The sequence below is a fragment of the Callorhinus ursinus genome, unplaced genomic scaffold (assembly GCF_003265705.2).
Source record: "Callorhinus ursinus isolate GAN/ISIS: 27379988/994484 unplaced genomic scaffold, GSC_fseal_2.0 scaffold19, whole genome shotgun sequence".
NCBI lineage: Eukaryota > Metazoa > Chordata > Mammalia > Carnivora > Otariidae > Callorhinus > Callorhinus ursinus.
This window is the reverse complement of record NW_027397081.1, coordinates 3,343,580-3,366,204: the sequence shown is the minus strand read 5'-3', so window position 1 is coordinate 3,366,204 and position 22,625 is coordinate 3,343,580. Positions and strand designations below refer to the sequence as shown.

The 22,625-nt window shown below is 37.8% G+C and overlaps 1 protein-coding gene across 1 annotated transcript; it reads right to left on the bottom strand.

The window, feature by feature from the left end:
- Window positions 1–7,778: 7,778 nt before the first annotated feature.
- Window positions 7,779–8,850, bottom strand: LOC112840333 (F-actin-capping protein subunit alpha-1-like). Its single transcript, XM_025893674.2, has one exon. It carries the CDS (start codon window positions 8,847–8,849, stop codon window positions 7,989–7,991), a length of 861 nt encoding a protein of 286 aa, XP_025749459.1. The 5' UTR covers window position 8,850; the 3' UTR covers window positions 7,779–7,988.
- Between the last annotated feature and the right edge of the window lie 13,775 nt (window positions 8,851–22,625).

Sequence of the window (22,625 nt, the reverse complement as noted above, 5' to 3'; positions counted from 1 at the left end):
AACCTCTTTGACCTTGGCCGCAGCAACTTCTTACTAGACATGTCTCTCGAGGCAAGAGGAACAAAAGCAAAAATGAATTATTGTAATTTCATCAAGATAAAAAACTGCACAGCAAAGGAAACAATTAACAAAACCAAAACACAACCTACTGAAGGGGAGAAGATATTTGCAAATGACATATCTGGTAAAGGGTTAGTATCCAAAATCTATAAAGAACTCATCAAACTCAACAAGTCAAAAATAAATAATCCAGTTAAGAAATGGGCAGAAGACATAAATAGACATTTCTCCAAAGAAGACATACAAATGGCTATGAGACACATGAAAGATGCTCAACATCACTCAGCATCAGGGAAATGCAAATCAAAACCATAATGAGATACACTTACACCTGTCAGAATGGCTAAAATTAACAGCTCAGGAAACAACAGATGTTGGTGAGGCTGTGGAGAAAGGGGAACCCTCTTACACTGTTGGTGGGAATGCAAACTGGTGCAGCCACTCTGGAAAACAGTATGGAGGTTCCTCAAAAAGTTAGAACTACCCTACCACCTAGCAATTGCACTACTAAGTATTTACCCAAATAATTTACCCAAAAACTGCAGATTCAAAGGGGCACATTCACCCCAATGTTTACAGCAGCATTATCAACCATAGACAAATTATAGACAGAGCCCAAATGTCCAATGACTGATGAATGGGTAAAGAGGTGCTATTGTGTGTGTGCTCATGCACACACACAAACACAATGTAATATTACTCAGCCATCAAAAAGAATGAAATCTTGCCATTTGCAACAACATGGATGAAACTAGAAGGTATTTATGCTAAGCAAAATAAGCCAGTCAGACAAAGACAAATATCAGATGGTTTCACTCATATGTGGAATTTAAGAAACAAAACAGATGAGCATAGGGGAAGGGAAGGAAAAATAAAATAAGATAAAAACAGGGACAGAGGCAAACCATAAGAGACTCTTAACTATATGGAACAAACAGATTTGCTGGAGGGGAGGTGGGTGGAGGATGGGCTAAAAAGGTGATGGGCACTGGGTGTTATATGCAACCGATGAGCACTAAATACTATTCCTGAAACCAATACTACACTATGTGTTAACTAACTTGAATTTAAGTTAAAATATTTAAAAATAAGGAAGGAACTTAAGCCAATATGACATTATTGTACACTTTGATAATGAGTAGAAATCTAAGAGGCAGGAAAAGAATACGAAACAATATAATTAAACTTACAGACTGAGAAGAATAAAAGATGGAAGAAATAGCAGAGTTTGCAGAAGCTTGGTGCAAAATTTTAAATAAGAGGGAGAGGCATTTTCATAATCATTATCTGGTATGATCTAGGTTGGCACAGAGTTTTATTAAAGTAATGCTTCCTTGTAAACAGTCTCTGCCCAGGAAATATTATGCAATATATTCCAATAGTTAGCCTTTTGAAGAATTTTTGGTCAAACTTTAGATGCATTGTTAGGATTAATATGTTTCTTTTTGAATTAGCGGAGAGCACACCCTGTGTGATTTTGTGCCTATTCAACACTGCAATTTAACCTGAGGCTTCTCTGACCCCTGCCTCAAGGCAAATAGTGACGCTCATGACATATTCATGTTCTAGTGCCAGGATGCTCTGAATCCTTGTACTATCCTTTATAACTCCACCTGTTTTCTGGTGGCTTCTTTATCTGAGAACGTAGAAAGGATCAGGACTTCACTACTAATAAAGGGGAAGGGAAAAACCTTCTCTAACTCTGTTCTTTCTCACACTGTATGATTCTTGATTGATCAGTCTGGAACTTCATCAGCTCTACTTTTTAATTTTTTAAATTTTTTATCTTCCATCCCTTTCTCAATCCATTGCAGTCTATTTCCTGCCTCTGCCAATCCACTTAAATTATTAGGACAATGCTGCTAATGACCTCCAAATACCAAACGCAGTGGAAAATTTTCAGTTCTTATTTTATTTTAACCTCTCTGATATTCAATACTTTGAGACACCCTCCTCCAAAGTTTCCCTCCTTTGCCTATAGTAACGTCTAATCTCGGTGCGCTTCCCCCTCAAAAACCACTCTGTCTTCTTCTTCACTGACTGTTCTCTGTCGTCCTTTTATGATGTGCTCGTCTACAAAGACTTGTTCTCAGATCTGTGTAAATTTTGTGTACCCTCATCCATATCCCAGATCTGACCACCATCTTCCAGCTGACGTAACTGGTGTAGCTGATCTATCATCTATCTATCTATCTGTCTGTCTGTCTATCTATCATCTCATCTGAGCCTGCTCCTGAGCTCTAGATCCATCCCTTTATTGATCTGTCATCTTCACGTAGCTGAGAAGAACCTCAAATGTGATCAATTCAAAATGAAATCAATATTCTCAATCTCGCTCTTCTTTCTTCCTCCTCCATTTTATAGCTCGGTCAATGGTGATGTTTAAAAGAAGCTCAGTCTTGTACATTAAATAGAAGCACTGTATAACTTTGGCCTTAACATACAGTAATGGCAAAGACTGTTCTTCGTTATATTTTAAAGCCAAGGAAGTAGAGTTAAATTGATGTAATTTTTGCTGAACAAATATTAATTTCCCTTTGAATGAAATGCTTAAAACTTGTGAAAGTGATTATGTGCCTTTTTTTTGAAATGACTTTATATCAACATGACAACAGAAACCTTGTTTATGTATTTTTTTAAGATTTATTTATTTTTTTGAGAGAGAGAGAGAGAATGAGTGGGAGGGATAGACAGAGAGAATCTCAAGCAGACTCCGCACTGAGTGTGGAGCTATGCGAGGCTCCATCTCACGACCCCAAGATCACCACCTGAGCCAAAACCAAGAGTCAGACACTAAACCAACCCGGGCACCCCTGTTGATGTATTTTTGAATATATACTGAATATATATTTTAGCACTTGATGCACTGCCATTTACAATGGCTGCTAATGGAATTAAGGGGATACAGTAAATTTTAGCATCACTAAAAGATCTATTTATTGTACCTTATATGGTACAAAACAACTCTGGTGATATATGTTTTTTTTTTGAACCTTAAACTATTAAATAGAATTATACCTAAAAAATACAAAAGAACACATAAAAATGAGGAAAAAAAACATTATTCTTTTAGCTTTCAGAGAATTTGTGTGGCAGAACAGACTTTCAGGAGTTAGATCAGAATAGGGTAAGTTGTTCCTGGCTGTGGCCTCAGACTCTGAAATTAATGGGTTATAAGGGTAATAGATGAGACTACTGATCAGTTAAAAAAATTAATAAAATTAATGGGAATGAGGAGATATGATTGATTAGAAATGGGCAGGAGAAAAGAAAAGGTTCACCAAAGTTTTTAAAAGAAAAAAATATTTTAAGACTTTATGAAATAAGAATTTTCTAAAATACCCTAAAAAGGAAAGGATGACCTTTGCTTCACCTTTCATGCTAAAATTTTATTTTTTAACTTGTTCCTGTTCCTAGAAACATGCTAGTTTAAATTTAATTCTACTTGCCCTTAGAATACAGAATACATACTAATAGTCTACTAAATTGTGCCTTGTAAAATAAATGTACCTTAGCTTCTTGGGCAAAAATGAATTAGTAAAATCACTTAAAAGTAGAAAATACACAGACTGTGAAGCTTCTGGTAGAGCAGCATTTTGACTTTATAAATTCTAAGGCAGGCGGGAAAAAAAACCATGTAGACCTTATTATCAGAATTATTCCTCTGGTATAGCACAGTATAGAGGTACAATGTATTAGAATATAGTTGTCCACTTGAAAAGTATATGAGAAAAAATTCCATTATCCTATGGGTCCCCTGGAATGCATTGGCTATACCCACTTGACTCTAGAGAAGGTAACTGTTTTCAACAGCCCGTTACATTGCTTCAGATCTCTTGTAATGGGGCCAGTCTGACGATCATTTCTCTCCCCATGAGGATAACTCTGAAACGGCCCGGGGGGGGCCAAGAATGCAAGGCAAGAGTGGCAGTCCATGAGCAGTTGGAGGACTTTATTTCCGAAGAGTCTCCCAGGACTTAATTTTCAGCTCAGGAGAGCATCCTCAGGTTTTTTATCTCTGAATTGTAACCTGAAGAGTGTGTCTCAGTTTAAGGCAGCAGTTCACAAAAGCAAACTAAACATTGGGTCTCTCTCTGAATCGTCTGACGAGCACATTTCTAAATGATGAAAAAGAGTTGTAGCTGTATGCAGGCACTTTCCCAAAACCCGTGGTCTGCAGGAGGTATTTCACAAACAAGTAACAAAGTAGGAGAGAAAATAGCAGCATATCATTTTTTTCATTAGAAAGATTTTTGATAATTCATTATATTACTTTATTCATATGTTATTTCTGTTGTTCTATTAATTTTTTTCTCTCACCCTAAAAGTAATCCATAATTAATAAAGGTGGCCTGGAAACTCAAAAACAGTCATTCACACAAATTAGTTGGTCTTTTGGTCAAGTTCATTTTAGGTTCACCTCTCTCCCTGTACGCACACACGCACACACACTACACCCACATTTACATTTATATCTTGATTATAATTATTGACATAAATAAGAACATAAGTATTTTTATACTAAATGTACAATACTATGTCCTGCACTCTGCATTTAATATTATATCAGCATATCATCTATATTATTGTATATAAAAAATTAATATCTAATATTCCTCTGAATTGGTACACTCTAGATTTCTTAACATTCTAATTGCATACATCCAGATTGGATATCTACATTATTTTCAGCTTTTCATGATGTATGTACTGTTTCTATTCCTAATGCCTTCTTAGGCGCTGTTCCCACAAGTGGAAATTTCTATATGACAGTTTTTGACATAATATTATATGGCTCCTGATGATATCTGATATTAAATTTATATTTCGATGCGCAATACATGAGAGTATCTTCTTAATTACCCTTTTAGCAGTACTGGGTGTCTTAAAAATATTTCCTAATATAAATGGTGAAAACAATGCATTAACATTTAAATTTCATAATGCTGGTATTACCAGAGGGAATGCATACTTTTCTACAGTTTTCAGTCTGTTGTATTTATCCTCTCATAAAATCTGAATTTATTCCTATTGTCCACCTATACACTGGAGTTTGAACATTTCTCTTAAAACTTGGGTGCTCTCTTAGTTCTCTCTGCAATAGATAAAAGTACTAATCATTTGGACCAATGGATTGAACCTATGAAAATTCTTTATGTGTTAATGATAACTTTTGATTTTTGCATGTATTGTAAAAATATTCCTAATTTGTTTTTGTTCATTCAAACATCATTTTTGTCATCTACTGTAGAAGATTTTTGTTGCTTATGATGGTGAGATATGTTCCTCTCATTCTCTCTAGTTTCCTTTGCTTCTAAATGTAGAAACCTTTCCCCTTTTCACAAGTCTGGTCACCAATCCTACATATTTATATAACTCCATAATATATACATTTAGGGCTTGATTTGCCTATGTATTTTCATAAAAGTTAACTTTCCAGTCTAATTGAGATTTATTTTGCCTTTATAGTGAGAAATATTTTGAATTGTTTTCATTTTAAGTTTGACTAATTGTCTTAACAATATGGTGATTCATTTTAAATTTAATAGTTTTATGAAGTGCATTTTACAGAGCAAGCTCTGAGGAAAACTTGACTGAGTTCAAATGTCTTCTTCATTATTCTCTAGTTGGAGTTGTTCTGTATAAACTCTGCGCCTAGTGCCTCCTCTAAAAGGGGAGGCTGACAGAAGTGTTTTCTGAAGGAAGAGGTTAATTCCTGCTTAAAAATTGACTATGATTAAGCTGTTCTTCTTACTACTTATAATGCTTTGTTGAAACATTTTACTAGTTTTTTGGGGGGAGGGGTCAATAAAATTAGGGCTTTTTGTAGTTTTATGTCTTTTATGAGACATTAAATTTGGTTAAAATAAAATTTAAGATATTTGCAAAATGTCAACCCTTCCTATTAAATATTTCAATTCCACAGTCCTAGGTACAAAACAGATGCTCAGTAAACACCAATTAAATATTCATTAACTTAAAATGCAGAAGTGTCAAAATTTATTGCACACTGGTCCCATCTGACTACATAGGAAAAGAACCCCAGTTCTTAAGGACAGGGTATTAGAGAACAGGATTCCAGGTGTTTAATTGTTCTGGTCTCACTGATTGTATACTCCCCTGTCATAATTACTTCTTTTTCTAAAAGTACTGCCTCAACAGGGAAGTCTCTCTGTCTCTCTAGGTCTGTCCCTCCCCCAACCCCTCCCCCCACACCATTTATTTATATAACTATGTAAACCCATATCCTTAGCTCCAGTTGATTTAATCAGGATTGTATAGTTTGCGCAAGCTGGGTCAATCACGTGTTCTGTTCTGGGACTTAGAATTTGGGCAGATTATTATTTTTGGCTCTGAAGACAGGGGGAGGTAGAAAGGATTAATCAATACTGAGAGCTAATGTGTATCAGTCAAGTTCTCCAAGCTGTCCAACTAAAGGGCTGAAGTGATAGTCTAGTGATCAAGAGAAAAAGCAGTTTCTTAGTTGTATACAATTTCAATGTGAAGAGAATAGAGGGATGCATACAGTTTTTTTTAATACAAATATATTTTATTTGAAATAAACAAAAATGCTTACACAGCTCAACAGGTCACTTGGAAACAAACTTGCTTGACTGTATTACTGAGCAAAAACAAAGCTGAAGCACAAACACCCTTCTTTTTTGACATTTATTTGGTGATAGGAAGACACTACTTGGTTTTTTAAAAACTGACCTTCCCTGAAGGCCTGGTCACAGAAGTGTAAACAATGTAAATGAATCCACCATGACCAGTTGTCATATCATATCTATGTCACCTGTGTATTCTGAGATCACACATATACCTGCCAATATACCTGGGAAGGGTTGCTACATCACAGTTACATTTTCTTGGCAGGCAGGACTGAGGAAGAGTAATTTGGAACAAGTTTTACATCCTATTTAGAACAAATCACTAGTATTCCCTTAAGTAACAGGTTACAATAGAAAGATACTGCCTGGAACGTATCCTTTTCACTTTGGTTCATTTTTAGTTTTTGTTTGTGATTTACATAGTTGTTTGATCCATCTGCTTATAGTACAATCCTGCCACAAAGTATTGAAGCACAAGATACCTATTATTCCTTCAACATCTGCATTTTTCAAGTTTTATACTCTACTACATCCCTAGTATGTCAGCAGTTCTTGAATAATAAAAAAATAATAATAAATGGGTAAAACCCTTCTAAAACTGCAGATGTCTCTAACTGTAGTGGTACTAGGTGGGAAGGAGACAATGAGGGAAGAGAAAAAAAGCAAACACGTTCATGTGCAGGGAATGTGGTTCAAGTCTTTGGATTTAAAAACAACTTCCCCAGAGAAGCTGGCTATGATGGAATTTCCAAAAAACTTCCTTTGCCCCCACAAAAGGACCTGAAAAGCCCAATCCAAACTTTTGAAAACTACAGTTATGAGATGCTATAAATGATGATCAAAGCAGTTGGAGGGAGAAGGATGTGTCTTCCACTCAGCCTGTTTGTAGCACAGCCTCTTTAGCTGTTGGTGGATCAGTAAAAACCACTGAAGCACCAGAAGTGCCTTGAAGGACAGGGGTAGAAAAGCACTGAGCGTAATACCTGTCTATATCAGTAACAAGGCTTCATGGCTAGGAAAATTTTCTAAACAGTAAAATGACTCCAGGATAGATCTCTCTCTCTCCATCATTAAATGTGGCAGAATTAAAAAAAAAAAATTTACAAGTAGATATAGTGAAAACAGAAATTACAAGGCAGAGAACACAAAAGAATCAAGACGATGCTATAGATTCAACAGTATTCCATGAGGCTAGAAAACCTGTTAGCTTGGAAAGCCCTAGCAAAATATCACTCTTGTTTATAAATCACTTATTTATCATATGACCGCATGTTGAATCCTTTCTTTCCACATACTGAAGAATCCTACATTCAGCCTTTAAGGATTCTGCATTTCCTTGCCAATCTTGTAGCTGAGTATCTTGTTCCAGTCGATTTTGGTGCGGGTAACCGGAAGCTGCCAGGGCAAGGCCTTGAATGTGGTGTCTGACATTGTTTGATCGTTTTCACTAATTGCTGTCTGATATTCATTTTCTGCATGTTCTATGATTTTAATAAACTCCTTGGCAGTTTGGACTTCATTTGAAACACTTACTGAATCCTGTACATCTTTATGACTAACCAACTGAACACTGCCATCTTCATAATAGTGAACCTGAATCTTAAGTACTCCAACCACCTGGGCTGTAGGTGGTGTGAGGGTGAACTTCCACTCCGATCTCCAATGACCACTCCAGAAGTTTTTAGGCTGAAACTGGCGGCTTTCAATACATGCAATAATGGTCTGTTGCCCATCTATAGTTTTAGCATAAACAGTACAGAAGCCATTGGAATAATGATCTTTCACATAGGCCCTTAGAGCACTGTCACAGGATTCTCTCCAAGACTTCAGACCTCCATCTATGTCCTCTGGCTGGGGGTCACTTGCTTCTTTCCGTAAGTGATCAAACTTAAAGGAAATTTTGTTTCTTGGATCTAAAACTCTGCTATTCCCCAGGTCACCGTGTTCCGTAATTAAGACCAGATCTTCATATCCTTCCATCTTCACAGGCGTGAACTGATCCATGTTATACTGGGCAAATGCATGTGCTGCCCCTTCCCTGAGGAGACTGTGATTATTAAGCAGTAGCCAGACATCACTGAACACTTCATTAAATTCCCCTGGGGGTGCATGAGTGATGAATTTAGCAGCTATGCGTACCTTCTCCTCAGCCGACACCTGGTCCTCGAAGTCGGCCATCTTGGGCCACTCTCGGGATTTATATAGTTTTAATAGCAAACACTATGACAAAAATTTTGTGTGAAATAAATAAAACTGAATATAATTGTCTTTTGATGAGACCACAAGATTCTTAAGTTGTCACTTCTTACAGCTCTTCCCCCCCCCCCACATTAAGGGTACAATTATTAACACAGAACAGGCTTGGATATAAAAACTGCAACCCTCAAAATAATGATTAGGAAGACAATTGCCAATCATCACTGTGGTATGTAACTCTATGGGGAAATTATTGAAGTATATTTTTTAAGGTGACCATATAAAAATGGAATAGGAAAACTAGTCACAATAACAAAAAAAGCTAACATTTTTCTTTTCATTAAATGTAATTTGTTGTTAAAGGTTTGCAAATACTAAATACTGATTGACATTTTACTCTTTCTGCAAGCCCATTAATTACTAAAAATATATGTATAAGGTTATAGGTATTGGTAGAGAGATACAATGGGAGTGAAAAAATACGGGCTTGAGGATTGTTTAAAATAGTAATATGTGTGACTCTAATATGTATGTATATGTTTCTTCTCCCTTTGCTACTGATGCATCTTTGTAGCCACACCAAACAGCACACTGCCTGGCTCAATAATTAATATACGGAATGATGCATATTCTGTCACTTCCATTCTATTTGTTTAAAGACAAATTTTAAGAATTCTCTTTCTCTCATTTTTTTCATATCTTACAGTAAACTCATTGTGTCAGAACTATTCTTTATTGGAAAGTTCAATTTACAGTTTTGGGTTTTTTTTGAACACAAGTGTGGTCTCCTCACTGATGATGATCTAAAACATGGTCTAAAACATGGCATCTATTTGCATATTTATTTTGTATTTTTCCCTGGATATTTTTTTTTCTTTCTTTGATCCTCTGATAATAAAATGTCTTCAGATTTAGGATGATCTTTCTGATTTCTACAAAATGGATCCATTTGGAAAACAGCTACTGAAATTACCTGCTGTTTAGGAATGTCTGGGTAACATTGACCTATGTCTTCGTCAGTCACTGTGCTCCAGAGAAACAGAGAGAAAGAGAGAAGGATTTATTACTGTAAAATGTTATAAGAAATTACATAATTGTGGAAGGCGACAAGTCCCAGGATCTGCAGGCAGTGGACTAGAGACCAGGGAGAGCCGACAATGCTGTTCCAGTCCAAAAGTTGGCAAGGTCAAGACCCAGGAAATGCTGATGTTTCAATTGAAGTCCAAAACCAAAACAACAAAACCCAACAACAAAACCCAAAATCCTATGTCCCAGCTCAAAATAGGCGGGAAGGAATTCTCCCCTCATCACAGGAGGCTCAGCCCTTTGTACCCCACTCAGTCCCTCCGTTGACTGGGAAAGGCTCCCCCACACTGGGGAGAGCAATCTGCTTTATTCACTTCAAACGTTACTCTCATCCACAAACATCCACACAGACAAACCCAGAGAAGTGTCTGATCAAATGTCTGGGCACCTCATGGCCCAGTCCAATTGGCACATAAAATTAACCATCACAGGTTCCTTTTTTTCAATTTTTTTTCTAAGATTTTATTTATTCATCTGACAGAGAGCTAGAGAGAGAGCACAAGTAGGTAGAGTGGCAGGCAGATGGAGAGGGAGAAGCAGGCTCTCTGCTGAGCAGGGAGCTGGACGTGGGGCTCGATCCCAGGACCCCAGGATCATGACCTAAGCTGAAGGCAGCCGCTTAACCGACTGAGCCACCCAGGTGCCCCTCCTTTGTTCATTTATCTAGATTTATGCCTTTGAATTCATAATTATGTAAACCACCCTCCTAGACCAAAATGATTTCCTCCCTCTTCAACTTTATTTTATTTTCTAGTTTCCTTTACAGGTTCCTCTGCCTCTGCCTGTGCTTAAAGGGGAGACATTCCTCAGGGTCTTTCCCTGGACAGTCTTTCCAATGAGGTGACCTCATTGTTGGCATGGTATCAACTACCATCTGTTTACGGATGTTTTGCTTTTCTCAGGCTGCCATAACAAAATGCAGAAGACTGGGTGGCTTTCACAATGGCAGTTTGTTTTCTTACAGCTCTGGGGGTTGGAAGTCGAGGTCAATGGGCCAGCATGGTCAGTGTGTGGTGAGACACCCCCATGGCTTGCAGATGGCTGCCTTTGGCAGAGAGAGCAAGGGAGCAAGGTTTCTGCCATGTCTTCCTCAAAGGGCCCTAGTCCCATTTTGAGGGATCCATCATGATGATCTCATCGAAGCCTAATTACCTCCCAAAAGCTCCACTCCAAATACCATCACCTTAGGGGTAAGGACTGCAGCCTGTAAATTTTGGGAAGACACAATTCTGCCCATAGCAATTGATACCACTGGAGTCTATGTTTTGGCCAGAATGGCTCTTATGATCTGAATTGCATCCCCCTTCAAATTCTTATGTTGAAGCACTAATTTGTATTTGAAGATAGGGCCTTTAAAGAGGTAACTAAATTAAATTTAAAATGAAGCTGTTAGGGTGGGCCCTAGTCTAATCTTACTGAAGTCCTTATAAAAGGAAATTTGGACACACACAGCTACATCAGGGGCTCCTGTGCACACAGGGGCGATTGCGTGAGGACTCAGCTAGAAGGTGGCCAACTGCAAGACAGAGAGGCCTCAGAAGAACAAAACCCACAGGCATCTTGAGTCTGCATGTCCAGCCTCCAGAACCATGAGAAAATAACTCTCTGCTGCTCAAGTCAGCCTGTGGTGTTCTGTTACGGCAGCCCCAGCAGATGAATGCACTGGTTTTCTGAAACCCTGTACCTGGTTTTCAACAGGCTGCTGAACGCCATTACTGAGATCTCCCACCAGCACTTTTAAGTGGATCTGTTCCGAAGGGAACTCACTACTTCCTGTCTGCATCGGGCTTTCATCTCGCCTCCTCAAGACCCAGGCCAGATGAAAGAAAGCACGGGGCCCTGTACTACGCAAGACGCCTTCCCGGCTACCCTCTAGCTGGCCCCCTCTTCGTCGGGGGAGGAACTGGCAGGACTAGGGGCTTGGTCCCCACTTCTGGACCACACTTCCCATCTCAGGAACTCACAATTCCCTCTGGGCCTGCATAGATTTCTTCCCGGGGTTCTCCTGACTGCAGGTCTCGCCTACAGGGATGCTGAGCCCTGCACCAGAGTGGTGGGTGTGCAAGGGGTATCCGTTTCCGGTGGGTATGGACATGCAGGCTGTGGGCTTCACATAAATGACACAGGTCGGGGGTGAGAAGGGAAAGGAGGGGGGGACAAGCTGTCCCTCAGTCCCAGTCTCCCGGGGCAAGACCGCAGGGCGCCCAAGAATACTAAAGCCGAAACTGGCCTTCCAGGTTGTTACAAAGGTGAGGAGGCAGAACACCTTTTATTTAACCATTTGTTGCTTGCTTGGTAACGTCCATATATCTATTCAGGCACATGTAAGGAGGACTCATTTGTCCTTCTGTACTGCGTCCTGCAAACGCGCGGGACAAGACCGCTCCTCACACACAACTACCAAGACTGTTCATTCCTCTTTTCTCCTAGAATGGCACCAGCAGACAGCTGGTTTGACCTGTCATCTTGGATTCCTTCTTTCTCTCGTTCCTCATATTCACCGAATCAACAATTCTTGTCAGTTACGCCTTCCAGATACCCTTGCATCCCTGCCCACCTCTCTCATCCTCATCAACACTGTGCTGGTCCAACTCACTCTCTCACTTGGATGCCCGCCTTCAGTCTTGATCCAAGCTTATCCATTCTCCGGATCGATGCTAACGTGAGCTCTCAAAGCAAACAAACCAGCGAATGCACCTAACCTGGTCTTGCGGCTCCCCGGCCTCAAACCTCTTACTGGGGGTTATTTCCTGCAGGCTCACACCCACACCGGCATCTCGTGATGGTATGGCCCGGACATCGTCTTCCAATCCTCTCCTTACTCATATTATACACATCCACGGACTTCTTTTAGTTCTTGGAATGTGTCTTTTTTTCTCTAAACTTCATGATTTTTCAGAGGCTGTTCCATTTGTCTGGCTACTTCCTATTTATCCTACATGTTCCAACTTAAAATCACTTTCTTTGGGAAGATTTTTCTGAGCTCCCCCGCCCCCATCAACTGCTTCTTGGGGCCTGCCTACAATCCATCAGAATGCTTATTACACATTAATTATCTACTTCCCCCAAAACGGTTGAGGTTGTACCTGTCCTGTTCAATTTTATATACACAGTGATTGGCACACAGCCAAATCAATAGAAATAACGATTATATGAAACTGAAAGTGGAATTTATATGCTTTTTGATATTCCTAAAGCTACCAGACACTGGCATCATATAAAATTTGTATGCATTTTACATTGAAAATGTAATGGAATTATTATTTTGACATCCCCAGATTCTGTTCAAACTCAGTAAAAGTAACGTTGCACAATTTTTAAGTATTCAAAAGGCCTGCCTGACTGATTGTGGAAAGCAGGACTTTCCAAACAGATCTTCACAGGCGAGGTCCCTACAGTGAGCCTCGTGCTTGAAATAGTGTTTTCTGGTCATGATCTTGAGTTTCCCACGGCACGTGCTGGGAGTTTATGGGACCAAAAGGCAGAAGCATGCTGTTCTTCCCCTTGGCGCAATATTCTGGGTGCCTGGAGGCATGGGGGTCCCTGTCTGAACGGCCCTGAGCTCCTTCTAGAACCTGCTGGGACACTTCCTGGCTTATCGTCCTGGCAGGAGACTGCAGAGCCACTGTACTCAATCCTAAGCTTGCAAGGAAAGGGGCCAAAGGGTGACCCTTTAGGGGAATATGAAACCAATGCGCCTCGCAGTGTGCACACGTGTAGTGAAGGTCTCCTGCAAGGAGGTAGGAAAAGAAGCTGGGGGGCCTGGTAGCAGAGCCAGGGCCCAGAGGCTGGTACAGCAGATCTCCCTATAACAACATGATGCAGGTCACTACAAGTTATGTTTGTCAGGATAGGAGATTAGAACACATTTTATTTCATGATTTTTTAGATATTCCATTAATTTGAAGAACTGATTTATAAACCTTAAATACTTTTGCATATGGTATACGGGCTCGATTAGTACTGTTGCCACAGGCTCTGCAAACTTTGAGGTGGTTCTGAAATTAAATGATCAAACTCATGGTCATGCATGTGTAGGCTTGAGGGTAATCACTCTCTGAGATCAGTGAGAGCTCCAGCAAAGATCTCTACAACTACGTCAGTGTCGTACCTTGTACATCACTCACATAGTGCAATCGGAGACCCTCTTCCAAACTTCTCCCAGGCCTTAAAATACATTTAACCCTGCTTTGGGCCTGATACTACGTTTGCAATTTTAGGATCAGATCCACTTGTACATTTGGCCTCAGTGTCGTCCATTTTAAGAACTATTATAGATTTCTTTTATCATCTTAAAATCACTTTAATTAGTAGAAAGATAAAATGACCCTCTCAAGAAAGAGGAAGAATTAACCCCTTTGAGATTCATGATCCTTGAGTTTATCAAGTCAGACCGATTGCTTTGTATTACATATCTCAAATGATATCTTCAGTTATGGGAGCATGGGTGCTTTATTAAAAAATGAAATTGATTAGCCTTTCAGATGACAATGGCCAATGATAAAGCGTAATCTTGTAGTTATTCATGTCTTAGTCGCACACACTAAAGAATACCCCCTCAGAAAAGGTTTAATGCATATGTAATAATTTACATTTCTAAAATATATAATAAGAACCTTCCATAGGCACAAAGTTGCCAACAACTTTACTGAACTTCTCTGTAGACCAAATTCTTCAAATACTTTACCCCATAATTTAGAGACAAAATATAAGAAAAAGAACACAAACTCATTCAGACACATACATTTAGGCTCAGCATAAACCTTTAATCTTCATGAAAATCATCTCTTTTAAATTAACCTAAATAGTAAAACCCTTAAGGGGAAGAGGTATCCCCAAATCATAAAGTCCATTTACAGGGGCGCCTCGGTGCCTCAGTCATTAAGCGTCTGCCTTCGGCTCAGATCATGATCCCAGGCTCCTGGGATCGAACCCCGCATCGGGCTCCCTGCTCCGCGGGAAGCCTGCTTCTCCCTCTCCCACTCCCCCTGCTTGTGCTCTCTCTCTCTCTCGCTGTGTCTCTCTGTCAAATAAATAAATAAAATCTTTAAAAAAAAAGTCCATCTACAGACCTCAAACGTAGGTGGAACAGGGTGATTTGGGTGCTCCCTTTACCTTTATGTTTTTCATACTTTTTTACCTTTTCTACATCCTATGAAGTACTCTTCTACCCCATTCTCACCTCAGTGTACAAATATAATTTATTTTACTACCCCACTCCCTTAACAAATGTAGGACCTTGAATAATTTTTAATAGCTTAAAAATAAAGAGATTTTTTTTCCCTTTGGTATTCTAGGACCTACATTTATAATTGTTCACATAATCTCATTAGTTTGGAATCAAAATTTATAAAGTGGCACTTAATGGTTAACTGAAACAATAGGAGACAACCCTCTATGGATTTCATTTTGATGACAGAACCAATGACTGGCCACCAAGATGATTTGTGGCTTTCTTTTTAAAATGAACAAAAAAAGATGACAGAAATACTTTCTAGCAGTAACCTGAAATCTTCCTGACTTAAATAGCTATTTTTCTTTCTCAGAAAGAATAAAAATATCAAATATTCAAACAGAGAGTTTTACATTGGGGATATTAAGACTAAAGCATATTATTTAATTTAAATTTAAAAACCAATCAATCTTGTGTCTCTCAACCTTATACCATATGAATAAGCTTTAAAATAAAGTGGTTACAAACAAACATGTCACTAATATAAGTATATAAACTTGTAATTTTACATTTCAGGAAAAAAGAATGAAACCCAAATTTCATGTTTATAAAATGTATTTGGGAACATAAGATTATATATGTATCAGAAGTAGAAATGACCTAAATTTTCAACTAAAAACCCCGTGTTAAAGAAAATAAAAATAAAAAATTAGAAAGTTATAAACCAAAACCCAAAACTCCTGTGTTCTGTTGTCTCTTCAACAAATGTTAATGAATATGTGAAAGCACTAGGTGTTCAGGCATTCATACCCTGAGCATTTTTAGTAAGAATGAGTAAGAATTTAGAAAGCATTATTTTATGGAATATTTTTCAGCCTTAAAAATATTCTTCTGTTTGTGATAGCAAAGATGACCCTGGTGGCATTATGCAAAGGGAAATAAGACAAACACAGAAGGACATACTGCATGATGTCACTTATATATAGAATCTTTTTTGTTGTTGTTGTTTTTATTATGTTATGTTAATCACCATACATTACATCATTAGTTTCTCATGTAGTGTTCCATGATTCATTGTTTGTGCATAACACCCAGTGCTCCACGCAGAACGTGCCCTCTTTAATACCCATCACCAGGCTAACCCCTCCCCCCACCCCCCTCCCCTCTAGAACCTCAGTTTGTTTTTCAGAGTCCATTGTCTCTCATGGTTTGTCTCCCCCTCCGATTTCCCTCCCTTCATTTCTCCCTTCCTGCTATCTTCTTTTTTTTTCTTTTTAACATATAATGTATTATTTGTTTCAGAGGTACAGGTCTGTGATTCAACAGTCTTGCACAATTCACAGTGCTCACCGTATACCCTCCCCAATGTCTATCACCCAGCCACCCCATTCCTCCCAGGAATTCTTAATCTCAGGAAACTTATATGTAGAATCTTAAATAAAGCTGAACTCATATTAATAGAGAGTAGACTGGTGGTTACTAAAGGCTGAGGGGTGGGAGAAAAAGGGATGATACTGATCAAAAGATAGAAACTTCCAGTTATAAGATGATATAAGTTCTGGAGATCTAATACACAGCATGGTGATTAAAGTTTATAATGTATCGTGAACTTGAAATTTGCTAAGAGAGTAGATCTCAACTATTCTTTTTTTTTTTAAAGATTTTATTTATTTATTTGAGAGAGAGAATGAGATAGAGAGCACGAGAGGGGAGAGGGTCAGAGGGAGAAGCAGACTCCCTGCTGAGCAGGGAACCCGATGTGGGACTCGATCCCGGGACTCCAGGATCATGACCTGAGCCGAAGGCAGTCGCTTAACTCCTGCTCCCCACCACACAGATGGTAACTATAGGAGGTGGTGGATGTGTTATTTAGTTTGACTGTGTTAATCATTTCACAGTGTATATTTGTATCAAAACATCATGTTGTACACCTTAACTATATACAATGTTCATCTATCAACCATACTTCAATAAAGCTGGAAAAAAATCACACAAAAAAGGGAAGTAAGATGTATACACACTGTAATAGAAGAAATAACCCTGCCTTTAGTTGCAGATGACATGATCGTCTATGTAGAAAATCCCAAAGAACTGACAAAAGTCTTGTAACTTATAAGCGACTATAACAAAGTTGCAGGACATCCAAGGTTAATATATACAAGTCAAGTACTTTCCTATATGTTAGCAATAAACAATTAGCATTTGAAATAAAAAAGTTAAATAGGATAAAAATAATATATGTAGATGTAAATCAGGAAATATGTATAGGATACACACACACACATATACATATATATATATAGAGAGAGAGAGAGAGAGGAACTACAGAACTCTGATGAAATAAATTAAAGATCAAAATCAATGGAGAAACAGACTATATTCATAGGTTAGGAGACTTAATATTTTTTAAATGTCAATTCTTCTTAATTTGATCTATAATTTCAATTCAATTCCTATGAAAATCCTGCCAAGCAATTTTTTAGATATCAAAACATTGATTCTAAATTTATATAAAAAGGCAAAGTCCTAGGATAGCTAATACAATACTGAAGAAAAACAAAGTTGGATGATTCACCTATCTGCTTTTAAGAATTATTATCAACCCCCAATAATCAAGAGAGTATAATATTGGAACAGAATAGAGACCCCAAAAATAGGTGCACACAATCTAGTCATATGATATTTGATAAAGGAGCAAAGATTATTCAGTGAAGAAAGGACAGTCTTTTCAACAAATGGAACAGAAAAAATTAGACTCCATATACAAAAACAAACAAAAAATGTACCTACACACCGATTTTATACCTTTCATAAAAACTACTCAAAATGGACTATAGACCTAAAAATAGACCTAGATGCAAAATGCAAAGCTACAAAACTTCTAGAAGAAAACACAGGGGGAAGCCTATGTGGTTTTGTGTTGATAATAAGTTTTTACATACAAAACCCAAAGCATAATCCGTGAAAGAAAACTGATATTTTGGGTTTGCGTGGTTGGCTCAGTCAGTAGAGCATGCAACTCCTGATGTCAGGGCTGTTACGTTCCAGCCCCACACTGGGTGTAGATATTAGTTAAAAATAAAATCTTTTAAAAAAAGGAAAGAAAACTAGTATTTTGGATTTATTACAATTAAAAACTTCAGTGAAAGACACTGTTAAGAAAGTGAAAAAAATCAGTCATATCTGCAAAGAAAATATCTGCAAAGCACTTATCTGATAAAGGACTTGTATCCAGAGTATACAAATCACACTTAACACTCAAGAATACAAGAACAAACAACCCAAATTAAAAATGGGCAAAAAATCTAAACAGACATCTCACCAAAAAAGACCTAGAGATATCAAATAGGCATGCAACAGATGCTCAGCACTATTTATCATCAGGGTATTGTAAATTAAAATAACATTGAGATACCATTCATTGCTAGTGGAAATGCAAAGCAATATAGCCACTTTGAAAACTGACTGGTGGTTTCTTACAAAGCTAAATATAGTCTTACCATAGGATCCAGCAATTGTGTTCCCTGGCATTTCCCCAACTAATTTTAAAATTTATGTCCACAGAAAAACCTGCACATAAATGATCATAGAAGCTTAATTCATAATTGCCCCAAACTGGAAGCAACCAATTTGTACCCAATAAGTGAATGGATAAAAACACTGTGGAACATCTTTACAATGGAACATATTTACCTATGGAAAAACACAGAAGAAATTTAAATGCATATTGCTAAGTGAAAAAAAGCCAGTTTAAAGTTTACACCATGTATGATTACAGGTATATGACCTTCCGAAAAAGGCAAAACTTAAAGATTTTTGGTTGGCCAGGGTTTTGGGGAGGGGGGGCAGGAGTGGAAGGGTTAAATACTTAAAACACAGGGGATTTTTTTAATAGCGCTCAAACTATTCTGTATGATACTATAATGGTGAATACATAATACTATACGTTCGAAAAACCCACAGCACTTTACAATACAAAGTGTGAGCCAAAACATACACAAATTTACAAAAATCACTTAGGAGTTGTGGGATACTAGGGTAGAATGCAGACTCTACAGGAAAATCTCACTGTATTACAAATATATGAAACAACTTCACTGAAGAAGGGTAGAATGAAAAGATGATGACCTAAGGATTTTTGGAAATTACTGGAACCTATCCGACCAAAGGCAAAATAAACTGTCCAAAGGATTGTACTCTAGTTTGATAAAGCTATTTCCTAAGGGGGTACAGGTTTCAAATGCTGGTACTGTTGTACATGTACCCTGGAACTGAATAATTAAGTAAATGATTGGCAGATGGTGGGAGCCAGATTTCTCACTGTTGGATTGGGAGGTTACAGGAAAGCAAGAGGAGGAGACTCCCACGATCCATGGGGTAGCAGATTAAGTGGAAGACACCAGTATGAACTCCTGCTTAGTTTACTCTAGATACAAATGTATACATATAGAAATATTTATAGATATGGATATATATATAGGTTAGAATACATACATATAAAAATCTTGCTTTGTTGAGAGATCCTAGAAGCAATATCACCCCAGTAGCAATGAGCACACCTAGTAACTAGATCTTGGTTTCTAACAGCATTCTCAGTAGAAGGAACAAAGGTTCTGTGGAAAAAATGGCCCATTCTAGGGCTGGGGCAGAAAATATAAACAATGACTTGTATCATGGCAATGTCACTGTTCTTGGTTACATTGAAAATATTGAAAGCATGCCAAAAAGTGGACAAATGCAAAAAAACAACAATAGCAACAACAATAAGCATATCAAAGGTACCCAGAAGTCAACCGAAGCCACCCAATGGTCTAACCTGAAATCTTCTGAGCAACAAAATAAATAATGTGTCATTAGACCATAATCTGAAGTAAAAAATAAATGTTAGTAATTACATACTGATAGAAATAAATGACTGCATAAATAAATCAAATGAGGGAGAAGTCTCAAATCTCCCATGAAGAAAAATTCCAAATTACTTATGTACATACTCTACCCTAGAGGAGGTGGGACCTAACTCCCCACTCCTTAAGTGTGGGCTGTGCAAAAAGACTTTCCCACGAAGAGTACGGGGGTGTGGGGGGTGGGGGGGTGGGACTGAGAGACCCGAGACACTAGTTCACCTTCACCTGGGTGAACAAGGTCAACATTAATGGTTGTAAGTCATATTGTTAGAATGTCATGTTGATACGATGTGATGAAAATAGTACTTTACTTCTGTTGTCCTCCTCCCCCAAGCCCATAACCTCAGTCAAATCATGAGGAGTATAACAGACGAGTACCAGGTGAAGACATTTTACAAAGTACTTAGTACTCCTCAGAATTATCCAGATCATTACAAACAAGGCCAGTGTGAGAAACTCTCAGTCAAGAGGAGCCTAAGATGATATGAAAAAAGGTAATGCAGTATTTTGGATGAGAAAAATGACATTAGGTAAAAACAAAAGAAATCAGAAAAAAAAACTATAGCCTTTAGTTAATAATAATGTATCAAACTGGTCTGTTAATTTTAACAAATATAATATGCTAATGTAAGATGTGACTTACAAGGGAAATGGCATGGGGAATATGGAACTCTGTACTGTCTTAGCAATTTTTCTATAAATATAAAACTGTTGTAAACTACAAAGTTTATGTAAAAATTATCTATGGACTTTCTGATTATGGCAAATTACACAGTACTAAAAATTCATGTAAAACTCAATTCCTGTTTGCTTATGAAGACCTGAATCAAGTTGCTGATATCCTATATTCAGAGTATACTTTATAATAAGGAACATGTGAGAGAAAACAGAACACTAGTTTAAACAACTTGAATGAAGGGCACTTAAGTGGCCCCATTGGTTAAGCATCCAACTCTTGATTTCAGCTCAGGTCATGATCTCAGGGTTGTGAGATTGAGCCCCACGTCAGGCTCCGTGCTGTGTGTGGAGTCTGGTTAAGATTCTCTCTACCCGGGCGCCTGGGTGGCTCAGTTGGTTAAGCAACTGCCTTCGGCTCAGGTCATGATCCTGGAGTCCGGGATCGAGTCCCACATCGGGCTCCCTGCTCGGCAGGGAGTCTGCTTCTCCCTCTGACCCTCTTCCCTCTCGTGCTCTCTATCTCTCATTCTCTCTCTCTCAAATAAATAAATAAAATCTTTAAAAAAAAAAAAAAAGATTCTCTCTACCCCTCTCTGTCTCGGATGTTCTCTCTCTCTTTCTTTAAAAAATCAAAACAAAAACAAAAGATCTTGAATTATAGACCTTTAAATCTTCTCTAATTTTGTTGTCAAAATATTTTCAAGTCTTCTTTCAAGGACAACAGACTTTATGTATAAGAGTTTTCAATATTTTCAATGTAACCAAGAACAGTGACATTGCCATGATACAAATATGTCATTTTGAAAAGAAAAAAGATGGAAATTTATGAAGAACGTGAATTTCCTTCTATTTAAGATTCTAGCTTCTTCTATGCATAAACATTCTAAAACCTAAAGGATTTTGAATCTCTCATATGACTTTATATTAGTTTGTCATCTAAACATGTTTCTTTTCAAATAAACAATTGGTTTATAACTTACTAAAACTAAAATACATTAGTTTTTCTTTGCCTAGGACTAGAAAAATCCAAATAAGTTGTAATTATAAGTGTTTTTTAAAAAGCTATAGAATTGTATAGCCTTTACAAGTGAAGTTCCATAGGAGTATGAAATGAACAGCAAGCAATGAAATTCTGAGAAATAGAAGTAATCTTATCACTTCTAAATAAGAGTATGAATTATTGTAACCTAAGAAGTTCCAGAATAAAATAAATTATTTTTTACTTCTGGGAAACAAAATTGTCAGAAAATAGGCAAAAAACATGTTTTTTCAGGAAGTAACTGACAACACATTGAAAGGTGATTTCATTAACACATAAGTAAATACACTATACAAAGGATATTTCAGGCAGAGTGAATGGCAGTAGCAAAATCACACAAATAGGAAAAGTTTAGGCTACAGAGAACAGTTGATCTCGGAGCACTTCATCTGAGAAATAGTGAGGAGTGAGCTGATGAAAGATCAAAGACCTTGATCTGTGTAATCTTATTGCTCATTAAATAAGGATTAATATTGAAGTTCTTTTTTTAAATTTAATTTTATTTATTCTGTTATTTTAGTCACCATACATCGTTAGTTTTTGATGTAATGTTCCATGATTCATTGTTTGCATATAACACCCAGTGCTGCATGCAATACATACCCTCTTTAATACCCATCACCAGGCAGATCCATCCACCCAGCCCCCTCCCCTCTAAAGCCCTCAGTTTGTTTCTCAGAGTCCATAGTCTTTCATGGTTCATCTCCCCCCTCCAGTTTTCCCCCCTTCATGTTTCCCTTCCTTCTCCTAATGTCCTCCATGCTGTTCCTTATGTTCCACAAAGAACTGAAACCATATGATGATTGACTTTCTCTGCTTGACTTATTTCACTTAGCATCATCTCCTCCAGTCCCATCCATGTGGATGTAAAAGTTGGG

What these genes read in the sequence shown, in the direction of transcription:
- LOC112840333 (XM_025893674.2), bottom strand. Translation starts at nt 8,849, where the DNA reads ATGGCCGACTTCGAGGACCAGGTGTCGGCTGAGGAGAAGGTACGCATA.